General features: G+C 39.3%; 4 protein-coding genes across 4 annotated transcripts; all 4 read right to left on the minus strand.

The window, feature by feature from the left end:
* Positions 1 to 3,550: 3,550 nt before the first annotated feature.
* LOC144956739 (uncharacterized) lies at positions 3,551 to 7,378 on the minus strand. Its single transcript, XM_078887418.1, has 2 exons — positions 7,107 to 7,378; positions 3,551 to 6,854 (listed from the first exon to the last, which is right to left on the minus strand). The coding sequence occupies exon 2, from the start codon at positions 5,517 to 5,519 to the stop codon at positions 3,552 to 3,554; it is 1,968 nt and encodes a 655-aa protein (XP_078743544.1). The 5' UTR covers positions 5,520 to 6,854; positions 7,107 to 7,378; the 3' UTR covers position 3,551.
* A 4,877-nt stretch (positions 7,379 to 12,255) lies between these two features.
* On the minus strand, positions 12,256 to 12,873 carry LOC144957121 (uncharacterized). The gene has a single exon (XM_078888116.1). It carries the CDS (start codon positions 12,871 to 12,873, stop codon positions 12,256 to 12,258), a length of 618 nt encoding a protein of 205 aa, XP_078744242.1.
* An 87-nt stretch (positions 12,874 to 12,960) lies between these two features.
* Positions 12,961 to 13,701, minus strand: LOC144957122 (uncharacterized). The gene has a single exon (XM_078888117.1). The coding sequence runs from the start codon at positions 13,699 to 13,701 to the stop codon at positions 12,961 to 12,963; it is 741 nt and encodes a 246-aa protein (XP_078744243.1).
* Positions 13,702 to 13,730: 29 nt separating this feature from the next.
* On the minus strand, positions 13,731 to 14,870 carry LOC144957123 (uncharacterized). Its single transcript, XM_078888118.1, has one exon. It carries the CDS (start codon positions 14,868 to 14,870, stop codon positions 13,731 to 13,733), a length of 1,140 nt encoding a protein of 379 aa, XP_078744244.1.
* Between the last annotated feature and the right edge of the window lie 5,076 nt (positions 14,871 to 19,946).

The following is a 19,946-nucleotide window of genomic DNA, read 5'->3' on the forward strand; positions in this document are numbered from 1 at the left end:
AGAATGTCTTATCAAATGTTTATCGATCAAATGTGTAAAATTGTTTTCTTTCGTTCACAAATAAGCAATGTTCCTTGTATCGTTAATGTTTCTTTGATTTCTTCAAAATATTAATGTTTGATTTCAAATCAACGTTAAAACAACCTCACGGCAACCTTAGGTCAACCTCAAGCCAACTGGCTTCACTAAATAAGGAAGAATATAGAAGGATTAATTAATCAAAACCAAATATTTTATCAATCTATTAATAAAAGTAGTAAATCAACAAAACTGAATAGCAGTGAATACACTTAGTTAATGCCATTATATTTATGGACTCACTATACTAAAATCAAAATTCCTCATCAACTAACTATCACCCCTATTAGGGAACCATTACTAAAATAACAAAATATCACTCAGATTTCACAATAAATATTAATTTTGAAATATTACCAGAGCCAGTAAAACAATCTAATTAAAATAAAAAGCCTCAAAGGCGTCACAATAACGACTTGGACGGAGAAATACTGCCACAAACAGTATCACCGCTGCCACAAACAGCATAAACTTTAAGAATTTATTTATTATAATTTTAGTGCTCTCTTCGAGTCACTAGCACGTCCGTCCAAGCCGGAGTCTTCAGTTCAACTGATCAAAATATCAGAATCTACAATTGAACCCTTGTTCAACGAAACATTCTGATTGGTCGAAATCTTAAATAATAGAACTAATTTAAGGACACCCACCTCTAACACCAAACTTCCGTTCCAACCCATCCCATATCAAATTCATTAACGGATAGTTTGCAATGCTTTAGAAATTTCATTACAACAAACCTATCAAATTACCCAAAAATCGAGCCCCCATGATGCACGTACATCCTTTCTCAAGGTAAAACTTAAGACTCGATGACAACAACAATGACGGAAAACACGGGGACATCAAAGCTCACCACAATGACTTTAATCTGGGTATCAACCCTTACACCACAGTTATTTACAATGACTCATCTGGAAATCCACCTCTAAATCTTAGTTATTTAAACTGACTTATCCATCAACCCCTGACATAAATCAACCCCTGACATAACCCCCTTTCAAGAACAAAATTTATCGAATTTTGATTCCACATTGAAATCGATAATGTTACATAAAAATCAATCACCTCTATTCACACTAGGCGTGACAGAAAATCTGGGCCATGATTCTCGCTCCCTTTGATGGCTTTAACTGTAAACCGATACGTGCTTAGGAGCAATGACCATCTCATGAGACGTCCATTTTCTGACTTCGCTCTATTTAGGTATAGTAAAGGAGCATGATCAGTCTCTACTACAAACTCCCTCCCTATAAGATAGGAGCTCAACTTTTGTACAGCCCATACGAGGGCCAAACATTCTCTCTCCACAACGGAGTATCGTTGTTCTCTAGGGAGAAGCTTCCTGCTTAGGTGCAACACCGGAAACTTTTCTCCCTCGTATTCTTGAGCGAGGATCGCTCCGATACCTGTATCGCTTGCATCCGTTGACAAAACGAAAGGCTTGTCAAAGTCCGGCAATTTCAGAACCGGATCTGACGTCAAGACCTTCTTCACAAATGTGAAGGCATTTTCTTGTGGTTCCTGCCACACGATACGATTAGGCATCCCATTTCTGGTCGCATCAGATAATGGGCTGACTATGGCGGAGAAATTCGGTATATATCTTCTATAAAATGAAGCCAGACCAAGAAAGCTCCGCATCTGCTTCTTGTTCTGGGGTGCCTTAGCATCGTTAATGGCCTGGACTTTGTTCGGTAGTGGTGAAATAGTACCGTCACCAATTTGGTGTCCTAGGAACTCAACTTGAGGGTGTCCAACTAGGCATTTAGATGGTCGTGCCGTCAGTCCGGCTTGTCTCAATCGATCTAAGACTGACCCAATGCCTTTCAAGTGGTCGTCCCAGTTGGCGTGATGGACAAGAATGTCGTCAATATAGCTTTTCACGTTTGGCAGACCTCTTAGCACTTTCCTCATCAATCTTGAGAAGGCTGCTGGAGCACCTTGCAAACCAAACGGCATTACCGTGAATTGCATCAGGCCGAGTTCCGTTGCAAAAGCCGTCTTTGGCTTCGTCTCAGGTGACAGTGACAATTGTCAGTATCCCTTGGATAAATCAAACCGGCTCATATAGCGGCATTCAGGTCCTATCTGCTGGAACAAATCATCCAGGCGTGGCATGGGTTCAGCGTCGAACACGGTGACGTTGTTCAACGCTCGATAATCCACACAGTATCTATTCGAGCCGTCCTTCTTTTTAACTACAACGGAGGGTGAACAATATGGGCTGTCGGACGGTTCAATTATTCCCGCCTCCAACATGGCTTTCACCTCTTCCCGTAACGTCTCTTTCATGGCATGGGGTACTGGATACGGCTTCTTTCGTATAGGTACATCTGATGTCAGCTTCAATTCATAGGAACACATGCTAGTACGCCCTGGCACATCTGTCATGACGTCTGCATAGTGTCCTAACAGATCGTGTATCTGTTTTCGCTGCTCTCCGTTCAGATGTTCACTTATAAACGTATCTCGATACGTTTCCTGTTGCGTCAAATTAGGCAACTCTAGGATGGGCTCAATGGTTCTGAGGTTTCATCACGCTCTTCCTCGTCCACCACAGCGGCAACTGAACACTGAAGAATCCCGGCGACTTGGATTGGACTCTCCCGTTCAAAATATTTCTTCAGTAAATTATAATGATAAGTCCTTTTGGTAGCACCTGTGTCAACAACATAGTTGTTGTCTCCCATTCTTCTGACAACCTCGAATGGTCCTTGCCATTTCACTTCCAATTTATTATGTTTGGTTGGTAGCAACAATAATACCTTATCCCCGCTTTGGAAAAGGCGCCTCTTTGCCTTTACATCAAAATATTTCTTGTGCCTGGCTGAAGAGGTTTTCAGGTTCTCCTTTGCTAATCCAACCATCGTCTCCAGTTTCTCCCTGAGGTCGACAACGTACTGGTAAGTTGTCTTAATCTCCTCATCGGGAATATCATTTGTCCACAATTCCCTCAGGATGGTCATGGGACCTCTTACAGGTCTTGCATACAGAAGCTCAAACGGAGAAAACCCTAGTGACTCCTGCGGCACTTCCCTGTATGCAAAGAGAGCGGCGTTGATATACCTGTCCCAGTCTCTAGGTCGCTCAGTCGCCAGACGTTTCAACATGCCCTTCAAGGTAGCATTAAACCTTTCTACAAGACCGTTGCACTGGGGATGATAAGGAGTTGTCATCAACTGCTTCACAGAAAGCAGGCGACAAACTTCCTTCATGACGTCGGAAGTGAACTGACTTCCACGGTCGCTCAGTACCTCTCCTCGGAATCCCAACTCTACTATAGATGTTGACTAGAGCTTCTGCAACCGCCTCAGTTTGAATCGATTTCAAAGGGACCGCTTCTGGATAGCGCGTGCAATAATCCACTACCGTCAAAATATATCTATTACCTCTTTCAGAAGCAGGTACGATGGGTCCGACGAGATCAACTGCAACCCGTTGAAAAGGTTCATCGATGAGGGGAACTTCGGTCAGGGAGCTTTGGGTGTTTTCCCTTTCGGTGCCGATCGCTGACATTGATCACATGATTGGCAAAACCTGGAGACATCGGCCCATAAATTTGGCCAGAAGAAATCCTGCATAATTCTCTCGGTTGTTTTCTTAGCAGCGAGGTGTCCTGCTAGGATGGACTCGTGAGCCACTTTCATAACCGTTTGGCGCAAGTCCTTAGGCACAACAACTTGCTTCGAAACGTCTCCATGGTTGCAGGCATCCGATTCAAAATATCGGTAAAGAATCCCATGTCTGTCATGGCCATACCAAGTCCTGTTGCTCCTCCCGGTGCGCTTTATTTCGCCCGTCTCTGCCATCCTCCTACACTGTTGGAGTGAGGCATCCAAGGTCTGTTTTTCGATTAGATCCTTCATAGACACCTCAATGTCTAGAGCACTTGGTGTGAGCAGTGGTTTCAGCCTCCGGTCTTTCGTGCCTCTGGTCTCTACAGCAGAGACTTCTGCGCTCACCTCAATTCCTGGACATTTGGCCCCCGGGATATTTCCAACTATTACGTCATACAATAACGTATCCATCTCTGCAGCGAGCACTCTCCCTTTGTAGTAAGGACAGTCCAAATCTACTTCAACCAGTGGCGTCGAGACCGTTGTCCCGTTCGCAAGGTAGACAAGAACGTTCTTGCCTTCGACCTTCTGTTGGGGTACCAGACCTTTGCGCACAACCACGCAACTGCAGCCGCTATCACGGAGCGTTGTAACACGTCGGCCATTCACCCAACCCGCTGCAACTGGCATATTTGGGGATTCGTGCTCACCTTCCAGGCAGGACAACGAAACGACAGGCAGCGCACAACCGCACTTCAGTTCCATGCTCTCGTGCCCAGCACATTTCTCCTTAGTTTCCTCGCTGGGTTTATTCATGGCCCGATTGCGCTCCCAGCATCTCGACATTTCATGACCCTTCCGGCCACAGAAAGAGCAAGTAATGTCGGTCCTTACCACATTCACCTGTCTCCTCAAGGGTGTCCCTTGGCTTGACCGACAATCCTTGGCCATATGTCCCGGTTTCAGGCATCTATGACAAGTAATTTTACCTTGTCCACTTGGTGCATTGTGCTTAAACAACCTATTAGGCGCCACCCCCTTATCAGCAACCATGTTGTTTGTTTGGTGTTGCTTGACAAATGCGCCCGCCGTGCCGTGCGCTGCAATATAATTTTCGGCGAGGTTAACAACATCGTCCGATGTTTCCGGCTTCCTTTCTTTCAGGAAAATGCGCAGCTCCTTTCCACAAGCGCTCATCAATTGCTCTTTTAGGAAAAGGTCAGTTATCTGGGCTGGATCGTTCTTATCCTTTCCCGCCATGTAGATCCATTTGCACAGGTACGTACTGATTCGCGTCTTGAACTCACCCATTCTTTCTCCTTGCTCTGGACGGCTATTACGAAATTTGTTGGCGAAGCCTTCTTCCGTCAAGTTATAACGATTCAACAGAGCATCTCTGAGGGTATCGTAATCGCTGGCACTGTCCACGTCCATACGCGTGTACACGTCCAGCGCTTTACCTATGAGGAGAGCAGAAAGATGCAGAGACCATTCCGTCCTTTCCCAATTGTTCACGGTGGCATAGCGTTCAAACCTCAAAAGGTAACTGTCAATATTGTCATCCTTTGAGTCACTGAATGGAGGAAGTCGGGGACTTTTGGCTGCAGACACCTTCACAACATGTCCGTTTTGACTTGATGATGGAGCTGGGCTTTCATGGCGTAGACGCTCTAACTCGAGCTGTCTCTCTATCAGCAACCTCTGAGACTCCATCTCTTTCTCCTTCATCGCAGCTTCTCTCTCTCTATCTTCTCGTACAGCTCTTCTCTCCATCTCTTTCCGCTGCGTTTCCTTTTCTATCTGAGTGTCCACCCAGACTCTTAATTCCTCACCTTTTAGAGACAACTGACCACCTAATTTAATTAGTTTTTCGACGTCCATGATTTATGGTTGTAAAATACAATGGTGACAATAGAGTATTGATAATTGATAATAATATAGCTGCGAAATTATTATCACCCGAGGCTACACGCCTCTGCAATTGGTGGAATTCAGAGGAATAAAGTAAACAAAAGTGGAGAGAAGGGGGGGGGGGGTACCTTTTATGTGCACCGAGACAAAATTCTTTCTAATCTCCCACACACAACACCAGCACTTCGTGTGCCTTTGCAACAATAGGAATTTAATGAAATATGACACTCACAGAGTGACAAACACCGACCCACCTTAAATCTGCGTGGATAAAATTCAAATCAAAAAATGTTTACGGTGACAGCTATCGGAGCGTGTCATAACACAACAATATACCACAATCCTCACCTACGCGAGTTACGACTGTAAGTGATAGTGAATGATACCGAACACTAGTATCAACAATTGACGGCGACACAGGCTCTTCAAAACAACTTTATCTTTAACAATAAATACCACGTCTTATGTGGATACAGACTTGAGGTCAAGTTTTAAATTATTAGAAACAAGGTGTGCTTATTGTGAGTATAATTTGTACTTAGTTCGTAACAGTCAAATCATGCACATGACTTAAGTGCTTTTGTGGCAACCCTGATGTGGCATTGACAAAAGAAATAATAGGAATATTCTACCCGGCAGCTCCACCAAAAATGTAACAAAGTGACCGTTGCCCCGATGTTACTTAAGCGCCGGAGTGAGTTCGCAATGCGTCCACTACGCACTCAGTCCGTCGCCTTTACCTATTATTGTCAATGAACACAAACAGGGACGTAACACACCGACAAGCAAACAAGTGATGTACAGTTTTATATCAAATGGTTTATTTATGTATTGAATAAAGAGAAATAATGAAAGAAAAGGAAAAGAAGTAGGTCTTATTCATATATAGTAGTAATGATGTATTACAAAATAAAGGGTTGGAATATGAAGATAGAGCAGAAGAAATAATGAAGAGAATAATTAAAGAAGAACAGAAATCACAAAATAAAATATAGACTTATCTAATACTGAATCTCTAAGGGCGCCCTTACCTTAATTTAGCATCTAATCTAACACATAACATGACGACAGCAACCAAGGCAGGACAGCAAAGATGATAAGTATAGTTTCCGATAGATGAAGAATGTCTTATCAAATGTTTATCGATCAAATGTGTAAAATTGTTTTCTTTCGTTCACAAATAAGCAATGTTCCTTGTATCGTTAATGTTTCTTTGATTTCTTCAAAATATTAATGTTTGATTTCAAATCAACGTTAAAACAACCTCACGGCAACCTTAGGTCAACCTCAAGCCAACTGGCTTCACTAAATAAGGAAGAATATAGAAGGATTAATTAATCAAAACCAAATATTTTATCAATCTATTAATAAAAGTAGTAAATCAACAAAACTGAATAGCAGTGAATACACTTAGTTAATGCCATTATATTTATGGACTCACTATACTAAAATCAAAATTCCTCATCAACTAACTATCACCCCTATTAGGGAACCATTACTAAAATAACACAAAATATCACTCAGATTTCACAATAAATATTAATTTTGAAATATTACCAGAGCCAGTAAAACAATCTAATTAAAATAAAAAGCCTCAAAGGCGTCACAATAACGACTTGGACGGAGAAATACTGCCACAAACAGTATCACCGCTGCCACAAACAGCATAAACTTTAAGAATTTATTTATTATAATTTTAGTGCTCTCTTCGAGTCACTAGCACGTCCGTCCAAGCCGGAGTCTTCAGTTCAACTGATCAAAATATCAGAATCTACAATTGAACCCTTGTTCAACGAAACATTCTGATTGGTCGAAATCTTAAATAATAGAACTAAATTAAGGTCACCCACCTCTAACACCAAACTTCCGTTCCAACCCATCCCATATCAAATTCATTAACGGATAGTTTGCAATGCTTTAGAAATTTCATTACAACAAACCTATCAAATTACCCAAAAATCGAGCCCCCATGATGCACGTACATCCTTTCTCAAGGTAAAACTTAAGACTCGATGACAACAACAATGACGGAAAACACGGGGACATCAAAGCTCACCACAATGACTTTAATCTGGGTATCAACCCTTACACCACAGTTATTTACAATGACTCATCTGGAAATCCACCTCTAAATCTTAGTTATTTAAACTGACTTATCCATCAACCCCTGACATAAATCAACCCCTGACACATACATACATAACACAGTTGTTTCCCTTGATATATTACGTTAATGTTACTTTATTACAATTAGGACATACTAGCCGTCGTGAATACACATGGCACGCGCCCCCATCGGTACTTAGGCACACAATCATCCGAACCTATTATCAGGGACTTATCACTAAGCCATCAGCTCTACCCGTTCCGCCTCACTTACAACTTCTACAAACGGACTGTTGTCCAGGGGACAAGTGGGTATATGATTAAATTTGGTCTTTGAACATTCCAAAGGGATCGGAATAGACATTGTATATGAAAAATATTATTATCACTGCATGTATATAGTGTACAATATCAACATATATGCACTCTATGTACCTTATAACTTTCAGTCTAAATAATTTGGGTTGCCAATTTGGCGTAAATTTAGTAAAATATTCTGGCAAGTTAACTGATAAACACATGGTAATAATACTTATCAACAGTAAAATAATTAATAAAATATACGAACATTTCAAAATAAAATGTGATAATGAATACGATAAATGCTTAAAATACAGTCAACCTTATGTAAACAATCTTAGACCTAATTCATTTTATCTGTAAACGAGCTGGATGTTTAATAATGCGACCAGCTCTCGAAACAACAACGGAATGAGTTTTCTGCGGCGACCTATCATCGCCACATCTCGTGGTAACAGATGTTTGTGAATGCTTAAATCTGTCATCACTGTCCTGCTTTGGGTTTTCATCAACGTTATCATCACATGAAGAAATATATTCTTCAACAGGATACTGTTCATTTTCCAATTCGAGAGCATGGACCCTCTACACTGGTCGTACAAATATGCAATCAGCAGCTCTGATCTCAATAGTTCCGACACAACCATCTCGCCCAGGTAAAAAACGAACAACTCGAGCTTAAGGCCACCGCAGCCTTGGAATGTAATCTTCTCTGAGTAAACTAGAGAACATATCTTAACCGGAGAACCGGAGAACTTAGGTGTAGACCCGACAAGAGGCAGATTTCGAATGTACTCCTTGTGCCAGAGATCCCAGAATTTATTCAATTGCCTTTTAATCGGTAACGAAGCTTCTCTTTCCATAGCTCCACTAACAATTGGGTCTCTTGCTTCCCCCGCTGGCTTATGGCTATCATGACGCCCAAGCAGAAAATGAGCAGGTGACAATGCCTCATTGCACTCAGGGTCATCAGAGACATAAATCAGAGGTCTGCCATTTATGCACGACTCTATTTCGAACAAGACAGTTTCCAGCTCTACTCTACTCAAACTCCGGTTTCCAATTGTCTTTTTTAAAGACTGCTTTACTGAACGCACTCGTCTTTCCCAAACCCCACCTCTCCAAGGAGCTCTAGGAGCGTTAAATGATCATCTAGGACCATCATCGGTATAACGATCAGCAATATGTCTTGCCGCCGCTTGAAATGTCTTCGCGTTGTCAGATAGTATTTTAGAGGGCATGCCTCGTCTCGCAACAAAACGTCTGAACGCGAGTAGAAAATCACTCAATGACAAACTTCCACAAAGCTCAACATGAACTGCTCTAACCACACAACATGTAGAGAGTAAGATATAGAATTTATTCTCTATAGCATCCGCAGTGAATAAAGGACCTGCATAGTCAACACCAGTAATACTACGGTGTTATAGTTATACGCCGAAGCAGACCGACCGATCGATTTACCCAATACGCGACCATTTTTTTCTCGCGTCCTCTCGTCTAATCTCGTCACTCCGGAATAGAAAGAGGAGGCGGAGCTTATATGATATAACGCAACGAAAGTTCTGTCCGATGACGGGTGGGAGGATATCACCTCTCCAAAACTTACCTTCTTATACGCGATCTTAAGATTCTTATCCAATCATCGATTGCTCGTTTGACAGTTCGCTTGTGAACAGTTAGGAGATCATCTCTTGATTTATGGGCAGGCGGCTTTGCGTAAAGGCGGTGAGTGTTGTATACATCAAAGAGTACCGCTGACCGATGGGTAAATAGTTGTTGTGTAACCCAAAAGCCCTGCCGTCCCGACTGCAAGGTCTTGTATGTAATAGTTGCGTCACCATCTCAACGCTCAGGAAATAATTAGTGAGGCAGGACTCTCAGTATATATATATATATATATTTAAAAAAAAACAAACAACGCTTTTGAATCACACGAGATACATCAGTGTGCTCGTCGCATTGAGAATTTAAAAATGAGATATAAATCAAGAAAATCGACCGGAAAATAAAGAAACTATCATTAAATTTAAAATAATTGAGCAATATTTTTTTCAAAATCAATCTACAAGAATAAAAATTTATTTCTAAACCTATTTTTGTGAAACAAAGATAAATGTTCTCCTTTTTGCAAGCTGATTCAAACAATGTGGTTTTCAAATTTATCGTATACGTAATCATTTGGAAGCTACAGAGAAAGGTGTTTTTGTGTAATCCCTTTCACACACACACACGCGCACACACACACACACACACACACACACACACATATATACAAACAATACACATCCCTGGTCATCTATTGCCTATATTATTAATGTTAATGTATACATCCCATGCTGATTGTCACTACCCCCCCCCCCCAACCATTTCCACGATCCAAGTACCAGAGGCCTTTTCCCTTTGATTGCGTATCATGGTCTACCCGAAGCATAGAGAATACAGGACCTAGTCTGTGACCCTAAACCCAACACCTCGGTCGTTTGTGGGTCAAACCCACCTCCCCCCTACCCCCACCTTCCCCCGTAATCAATTTATAATTTTCTCTCCGTATAGAGCGCCACATGCACAATTATATACTATTGAATGACACTGACCTTGCCCCTCCCCTAACACATGGCAGGGGGAGGCCTGAGGTAGTCTCCATTCTTTCCTTCTCCGTTTCTTGTCAGCTGAAGCCAACAGCAACTCAAGCTATCCTCTATCACGTGACCTTAGATCCAAAGCTGCATACCGCTTGAGAGTCTTCACTATCCAGATCTCGTTCATGGTCACGTGAGAAGGTTATATCCGTTCGGGTTCGGCGTTCGGCGTCTCGTTCGGCCCGATTTCGTTAAAAGCCTACTAAAGGGATTGGCACAAACCAGGCGCTAATGGGGTAGGGGAGAAATTGATTCTGAACATTGTTGAGAGTCCAATCGTTGACAACAAACGTACTTCCGCTTAACCCTTTTTGTCAGAGACCTTAGACCTATTATCCAAAACTGATTTCTCAAAAATACCATAACTTGTGACACTCCTGCATGTTTTAACGCAATGTGTTCTCTGTGCACTAATAACAAGGTCAAATGACACTTTGGCAGAATGATAGGAAACTTTTCATTCAAGGTAAGATCAGAAAATTGAAGCCGACCTCTCATCTTCAACAGTCCTCGTTTGCCAAAAAAGGGATTAATTTTATACAAGACCGACGTCCTTCTAACCTGCTTATTATTTTCAAGACACTCGATTTCTTCAGCGAAATGTAAACTTTGTATGTACAACAACTTCAATTTGGCAAACTCAAGTTCATCAACACACAACTTATGATGTGTCGTTTCCACAAGATTTCTTCTTCTTCTTGAATTATTTATGAGTCGGAAAATCCAACAAATATTCTAATAGACTTAGAGAAATCTCCCCATCGTGTAAAATCCAATACTGAATCAGCTTTAGCTGCACATACTGTGACACTAGTGGTTGCTGATTCCTCACTTACCACATGGCTACCCTCATTGACTTCGTCCATTTAATTATTAGGACCTTTGAGCTACGGTGGACCTTGAAACCACAACTGTTTGTTCAGAATTTCCTTAGCTGACAATCCTCTGGTTAAACAATCGGCTGGGTTCTCTTTCCCTATACAATGATGCCATGACTCGGGTGCTATAAGCTCTTGAATTTGAGCTACACGGTTGCACACAAACATTTTCCACCGATCGGCTTACTACGGATCCACTGCAGCACCACAGACGAATCAGTCCAACAAAAGTACTTCACACTGTCTGGGAGCTGTAAACTATTGACAACAGAGCGGAGAAGTTTAGCACCAACAACGGCTCCCAGCAACTCCAGTCTTGGAAGTGTGACAGGCTTTAAAGAACTAACTCTAGCCTTTGACAACAACAAAGAAATAGAGATTGAACCATCAACTTCAAGAACTTTCAAATAGATCACAGCACCATAACCCCTGAGAGAACTATCACAAAAACAAGAAGTTCCACAGATTGTTTCGCTTTCCACGTGAGAGAAACAAAACATCTTGGAATCGATAACTCTCGCAACCTAAGCAAATCTCCAGCCCATGCCGAAAACCGTTTTCTCAACTCGAACTCAACGTGCTCATCCCAATCAAGTCCCAACGTCCACACTTCTTGAAAAAAATATTTTCATTGACAGACATAATAATGAGGGAGATAAGCCCAAGTGGATCAAATATCTTGGCTATGCAACTCAAAATCAACCGTTTTGTAACTAACACATCCTCTGGAACCAAGATACCATCAAAGGTGAAAGTGTCTTCGACTGGATTCCAACGCATTTAGAGAACTTTGACAGAGTCATTTTCTAAGCTTTTGTCTTCGAAATTTCTATGAATATTTTCTGCAACCTTTGAACTATTCAAAGAACATTTGCATAACTTCATGCCAGCTTCACTCATGACTTTTGAAGCTTCAGACATGAGATCTATAACATCGTCCACACTGTCGCCTCCCGAGAGCCAATCATCGCAATACATGTTCTCAGACAATTCTTTGATGGCTGTGGTGGCTGGATACTGTGACAGGTGATGACGAATGGTGGCATTCAGGAGAAATGGACTTGCTTTGTTTCCAAACGGGACACGTGTTATGCGCATAACGCGAACTATGTTGTCAATCTGCCAGAAAAACCGATGTACATCGAGATCTTCTGGTCTGACACTAATCTGGAGAAAAGCCTTCTCTATGTCGGAGCATAAGGCTACTTTATGTCTTCTAAATCGCATGAGCACATCGCTCAACAGAGGCAACAGGTTTGGGCCTGTTTCCATACAGTCATTTAGAGAGATAGTGTTTGAACCGGATGCAGATGCATCAAATACAGGGCGTATCTCAGTTGAAAGGCTGGACATCTTAACAACTGGTTTGTGAGGCAAATAAAATTTTGAATTTGTCATGTTCCGACCTTCATCCAAGGGTACCTCCTCAATGATGCTGTCTGCCTCTATTTTCCTAAAAACATCATCATATCCATTTTTCAGTATTTAATCTCTTGATAACTTTCTCTCAAGATTATAAAGTCCCTGCCTAGCTTGAGACTCATTGCACTGCAATTGCGGCTTCTTTGATTCTACCCAAGGTAGAGCCACTTGATACCTATTGTCTACATACTTAATCTTTTTTTTTAACTCTTTCATAACTCTGGATTCATATGGTGCATTCTTATCATGACAGCATTCTAAGTATTCAAGATCCCACAATTTTCTAAAGTCAGATTGTGGAATGTCTGTCAAGCAGAGCAGTTGTCTGCAGGAGTCGAGTGCTTTGTTATTCAGGTTCGAATATGCACCAGAGAGGACCCATGGTCCTAAGACAGTTTCTTGGGCAACAAGCCCAGGACTACACACGCAAGAATCTGTCTTGATGAGTTTCCAATAGTAATCCTGACCAATCAAGATATCAATGCTTACGTTTTTATCACAGTGGATATCTTCTGAGAATGTACACTCTTGAAAGTGTGATAATACATCCATGGGAATTGCCGGCCTGAACATGACCTTAACGTCTGTAAGTAATAAGGTTTCTTTCCCTTCAAAGGGCAAATCAAATTTCACAGCATAAACATTTCTCAAGGCCTTTTCTGAAGGTTTATCTGACTCAAAGGCAGCTACATTCAAGCTTTCTCTGCCATAAAAGGAAGGTTTTGTTCTTTTGATAGCTCTGCTCGAGATGAAACTTCTATCTGATCCACTGACAAACAAAACTGTCAAAGAGACACCCTTCATATTAATCTTCATTGTTTGTAACACAGTGTTTAAGTTTGCTTCGACAAAAGGCAACATTGATACTTTTCGGGATTTTCAGTTTGAGCAAAACTGGAGTTGAAATTTGTATTGCCCGATTCTGTTTTTATTTGCCCGTTACTACAAAACCTCTCATTGTGTTTATGGCCACCAATTTTACATTTTGAGTAGCACCGTTTCGCAACATTACCCTTTGTGAAGCAAACCCAACAAAGATTATTCTCTTTGATCTTATCCTTAACATTTTCTGTCTTCATGGTAAAAACGTTCCTACATTTGCTATTGCCATGTTTTCCACCACAGAATGAACACAATGAGTAATTTCCTGATGAGAACGTAAGAGCTGAGGCGGTAGAACGAATGTTGGGATTTGCTTTGCATTCACGATGACTCTGTAATGTAGGTACAGGTACAAAGCTCTGTGAACGTTCACGATTCTCGATTTCGTTGTGTAGGAAGTCCATAAGTAACGCTAAATCTCCTTCCTTTTTGTGACTTTTCCTTGCCCACATGAGTCTGATGTCCGGAGGTAAGCGACTGACGATAAGCGGTGTGAGCACCAGTCCATAATTTGTGCCGTCCACGCCCATGTTTTCGAGGCTTCTGGTGCTGATCTGAAGTTTTGTAAAGACGGCCCATAAGGCTTTGATGCTTTTTGCACTATGAAAATCAACTGTTAGCAAATTTTGCACATGTCCAAAAATAATGCGTTCTTTTCGCCCCAAACGGTCTATTAAGATATCCATGGCAATTCTATAATTTTCGTCAGTAAGAGCAAGGCCCTCAATCGCCGTTTTTGCTTCTCCAACAAGAAAAGCCTGCAGGTAGCTAAACTTGCCACTTTCTGGTAACGTCGTTTTGTCAATGATCGCTAGAAATCTGTCAAAAAACCAAGGCCATTCTGCAAAGTCGCCGCTGAAGTTTGATATTTCTATTTTAGGAAGTTGTGGGGTGGCCCCACCTTGACAGAGCCCCAACGATGATGATGAGTTTGACAGGGAGCTGGTTGGGCCATGAATCGGCGTTGTCAATTCATTCAGTTTTCGCCGGGCTACAGCAATAATGGCGTTTGATTGGCTGACATAATCTTCAGCTTCATCCACGTCAGCCATCAATTCACTCGAATCTATCGTCATTTCATACTGATCCATACCCTAGCATTTTAACGCGTTCTCTATGACAAAAATTAATATTTTAATTAATAGCAAGCGAAGCCAATTTGTGTGAGCGATAATTAAAGAAAAATAAAAGCTATCAAATATTATTTATAAATTACTTTCCTAAGAATGTGACTTCCTTAAAGCAATAACTTTTTAGGGTTTTTTTTTTTATGAAAGACGTGCCTAAGAATGTGACTTCCTTAAAACAATAACTTTTAGGGTTTTTATGACGTGCCAAGATGTGACTTCCTTTAAAGAATCATTTTTTAGTTTTTTTTTATGGTTGACGTGCCACGAATATGCCTTCCTTAAAACAATCATTGTTTATGGATGACGTGCCTAAGAATGTGACTTCCTTAAAAAATATTTTTTAAACAGTCTTTTTTATAACTGATGTGCCTAAGAATGTGACTTCCTTAAAACATTCAGTTTTGTTGTTTTGTTTATGAATGACGTGCCTAAGAATGTGACTTCCTTAAAACAATCATTTTTTTTGTTTTGTTTATGAATGACGTGCCTAAGAATGTGACTTCCTTAAAAAATATTTTTAAAACAGTCTTTTTTATAACTGATGTGCCTAAGAATGTGACTTCCTTAAAACACTCATTTTTGTTGTTTTGTTTATGAATGACGTGCCTAAGAATGTGACTTCCTTAAAACAATCATTTTTTTTGTTTTGTTTATGAATGACGTGCCTAAGAATGTGACTTCCTTAAAACAATGATTTTTGTTGTTTTGTTTATGAATGACGTGCCTAAGAATGTGACTTCCTTAAAACAATCATTTTTTTTGTTTTGTTTATGAATGACGTGCCTAAGAATGTGACTTCCTTAAAACAATCATTTTTTTTGTTTTGTTTATGAATGACGTGCCTAAGAATGTGACTTCCTTAAAACAATCATTTTTTTTTTTTTTTGTTTATGAATGACGTGCCTAATAATGTGACTTCCTTAAAACAATCATTTTTTTGTTTTGTTTATGAATGACGTGCCTAAGAATGTGACTTCCTTAAAACAATCATTTTTTTTGTTTTGTTTATGAATGACGTGCCTAAGAATGTGACTTCCTTAAAACAATCATTTTTTTGGTTTTGTTTATGAATGACGTGCCTAAGAATCTGACTTCCTTAAAACATTCATTTTTGTTGTTTTGTTTATGAATGACGTGCCTAAGAATGTGACTTCCTTAAAACAATCATTTTTTTGTTTTGTTTATGAATGACGTGTCTAAGAATGTGACTTCCTTAAAACAATCATTTTTTTGTTTTTGTTTATGGAATGACGTGCCTAAGAATGTGACTTCCTTAAAACAATCATTTTTTTTTGTTTTGTTTATGAATGACGTGTCTAAGAATGTGACTTCCTTAAAACAATCATTTTTTTTGTTTTGTTTATGAATGACGTGCCTAAGAATGTGACTTCCTTAAAACAATCATATTTTTTGTTTTGTTTATGAATGACGTGCCTAAGAATGTGACTTCCTTAAAACAATCATTTTTTTTTTGTTTTGTTTATGAATGACGTGTCTAATAATGTGACTTCCTTAAAACAATCATTTTTTTGTTTTGTTTATGAATGACGTGCCTAAGAATGTGACTTCCTTAAAACAATCATTTTTTTTATTTTGTTTATGAATGACGTGCCTAAGAATGTGACTTCCTTAAAACAATCATTTTTTTGGTTTTGTTTATGAATGACGTGCCTAAGAATCTGACTTCCTTAAAACATTCATTTTTGTTGTTTTGTTTATGAATGACGTGCCTAAGAATGTGACTTCTTTAAAACAATCATTTTTTTTGTTTTGTTTATGAATGACGTGTCTAAGAATGTGACTTCCTTAAAACAATCATTTTTTGTTTTTTTTGTTTATGGAATGACGTGCCTAAGAACGTTACTTCCTTAAAACATTCATTTTTGTTGTTTTGTTTATGAATGACGTGCCTATGAATGTTACTTCCTTAAAACAATGATTTTTTTTTTTTTAATTATGATTGACGTTCCTAAGAATGTGACTTCCTTAAAACATTCATTTTTAAAATAGTCTTTTTTATAACTGATGTGCCTAAGAATGTGACTTCCTTAAAACAATCATTTTTAAAGTTTTTTTATGAATGACGTGCCTAAAAATGTGACTTCCTTAAAACAATGATTTTTTAAATAGTTTTTTTAAATGAATGACCAGCCAATAATGTTAAGTCTGCACCCCTTCCTATTCTAATGTGTTTTCCTCAATAACACAACATCGTTATTCTATTTACTGACCTAAGGAGGCAACAAATCCTGTCTGAGTGATGAACGATCATAAAAGAAAAACAATCATTTGCTGTTTGTTTATAAATGACGTACCGTCCAATGTTATCTTTGCATATCTTAGTAGAAGTTATACAAAGCTGCTAAAACGGTGGACTGTAAAACAAAAATAATGACCAAAAATAAACTTTGAAAAAGGATAGAAATACCAAACTCGGAACATTTTGGGAGCAAAACATTTCTTCAGTCAATAACGAAAACAATAAAAAGGTTAATACATCAGTTAAAACCCAAGCAGACATTATATATATATATATATATATATATATAATATATATATATATATATATATATATATATATATATATATATATATATATATATATATATATATATATATATATATATATAGGGTGTCCATAAAGTCTGGGTACATGGTAATAGTACAAATTCCTCTTTAAAAACTCAATTTTATGCGATTCTGTATCTGTATTGTTGGCGGTGAAGAAACCAATGGTCTGGTTGTATTTCAGCGGCGTCCTCATTAGGCGCGGGCCCATGTCAGTCGGGCCTTGAAATCGTTTAGGTGTGGTGCCATGATGACCAGTTCATCCAGCCCATTCCACTCCGAGATAGTTCTAATGAAGAAAGAATTTCTGTAGTTTTGTGTTCTTGTCTGTGGGATTTTGAAGCAGTTCGAATTGTTTGTGGCGTATCTCTCAATGGAGTTTTCGGTTAGGTGGTTGGCAAAAGTGAGTACTCGGATTTTTCTTTTGTTTGGTCGTGGAGTGAAAAAGGATTCTGCCTTTATTGATGGTATTTGATCTGTTATAATCTTGAACATGAATGACAGACGGGTTTCTTTTCTTCTTTGTTGGAGTCTGATGAGATTTCTTTCTTCTAACATTTTTGTCATGCATCCTGGGGTTCTGCTCTTATATAGTTCCCAGTTATGAACCGGGCGCCTTGTCTCTGAACTCTCTCAAGTTTTTGAATATCCTCTTTCACGTAGGGGTCCCAAACAACTGCTCCGTATTCCAATGGTGATCTCACAAATGCGAGGTAGGCGTTTTGTTTGCATGACGTTGGGGCGTGGCTAAGATTTCGGCGGAGAAACGCGAGGGTGCAGCTTGCCTTTTGGGTTATTTTGTTAATGTGTTTCCCCCATTTCAAGTCCTTTGAGAAGGTGATGCCAAGGTATGGGTTATCGTCGACTTGTTTCAGGACGGTGTTGTTTAACTTGTAGGTCTCATTGTACTTTTTAGCTGTGCTGAGGATGTAGCATTTGTTTGCGTTAAATTTCATTCCCCAATCATTAGCCCACTGTTCGAGACTATTCAAGTCCTCTTGTAGCAATTTTTGATCATTTTGCAGATTTTATTGGTCAGTATATTAAACAGTCATCGGCAAATAACCTAATAATATGAGATTTTACTCGTAGAGGTAGGTCATTGATGAAACAAAGAAATAGTATGGGTCCTAGCACCGTTCCCTGTGGTACTCCAGATATGACTGGACATTCATCCGATGACGTGCCGTCTAGGACTACTTTCATGGTACGTTTTGTGAGGAAATTACAAAGCCATGTGTGAATTGATGTAAATGAATAGTATTTTAACTATATATGACCCCTTCTTCAGTGAAGAAAAGCATCATTCAGCCAAATCTCCACAATCTATAAATAGATGGGGAAGTACGACATGTACGCAGACTTTGTGGACACCCTGTATATATGAGGCTGTGTCAAAAGGTCGTCTTCGAATTAATCGTCAAAAGCATATAATTCAACACTACTTATTTGGAAACACTAAGGTGGATATGTTTTTCATCAATTTTTCTGGGTATAAGTAATTAAAAATAAACCAAAACCTCACAGTTTTTTTGAAAATTATTTAACTCTCTCCTTACCAGCCATTTTCAAGATTTTCCCTAAAGATTCACACCCAACTAACACAAAAATAGATTTTTTTATCACTCAAACACAATAGCAATAAAGTTCTTGGATACATAGCGAGGTCTAAATTCTTTAGCAAAGCATACTCTACGACACATTATTCATTTTTAAAAAAAATTATGATGTAGGAACTAGAGAAATTTGAATAAGAAAAATTTGGTTGTATCGTAACGAATGTAACGATTTTCCTGTAGTTGGTAAGGAGAGGGTAAACCGAGACAAACTGATGAAAACAAATAATGTCTTATATAGTATTTCAAAATAAATCATTATTGCTGTGGGTTTTTTGTGGTGACTCATATGAAAAGAACGTTTTTTGGCACAGCCTCACATAACATTTATATATATATATATATATATATATATATATATATATATATATATATATATATATATATATATATATATATATATATTGAATCGTCTTGGATACAAATATGGTACGAATAGTGCTCGACATGTAACAATGGAGCGAATAATTATTTTAATATTTACCACAATGTTGGAGTCAACCAACATCGATGTTTCAAATTGAGAATTTGGAAAATATCAAAGTCACTTAACCCCCACCCCACCCCCCCCCCCCTCACCCATCACACCCTCCGTAAAAACCCTCCCCCCCCCCCACCCACCCACCCAAAAATATATTAATTGATTAATTAATTATTTTCTAAAAACAAGAATAAAAAAGGAAAACATAAACAAACGTCAGAACATTTTAAATCAGGTTTATTAAGCAGGACAACGCAAATCAAAAATGTCCCAGCCCTTGTCAGGAATTGAATGATGTTTCACGGTGTCACAGCGTCATTTTCCATCTGAAAAATAGAAGAAGATGAAAAGGAAGTTATAATACTTAGTAGT

This window comes from Berghia stephanieae, chromosome 11, assembly GCF_034508935.2.
Source record: "Berghia stephanieae isolate SIO BIC M18660-M18661 chromosome 11, UCSD_Bste_1.3, whole genome shotgun sequence".
In the NCBI taxonomy this organism is placed as follows: Eukaryota; Metazoa; Mollusca; class Gastropoda; order Nudibranchia; family Aeolidiidae; genus Berghia; species Berghia stephanieae.

Bases quoted from the DNA above. Each gene is read 5' to 3' on its own strand.
- LOC144957123 (XM_078888118.1), bottom strand. From the start codon at position 14,870: ATGGATCAGTATGAAATGACGATAGATTCGAGTGAATTGATGGCTGAC.
- LOC144956739 (XM_078887418.1), bottom strand. From the start codon at position 5,519: ATGGACGTCGAAAAACTAATTAAATTAGGTGGTCAGTTGTCTCTAAAA.
- LOC144957121 (XM_078888116.1), bottom strand. From the start codon at position 12,873: ATGACAAATTCAAAATTTTATTTGCCTCACAAACCAGTTGTTAAGATG.
- LOC144957122 (XM_078888117.1), bottom strand. From the start codon at position 13,701: ATGAAGGGTGTCTCTTTGACAGTTTTGTTTGTCAGTGGATCAGATAGA.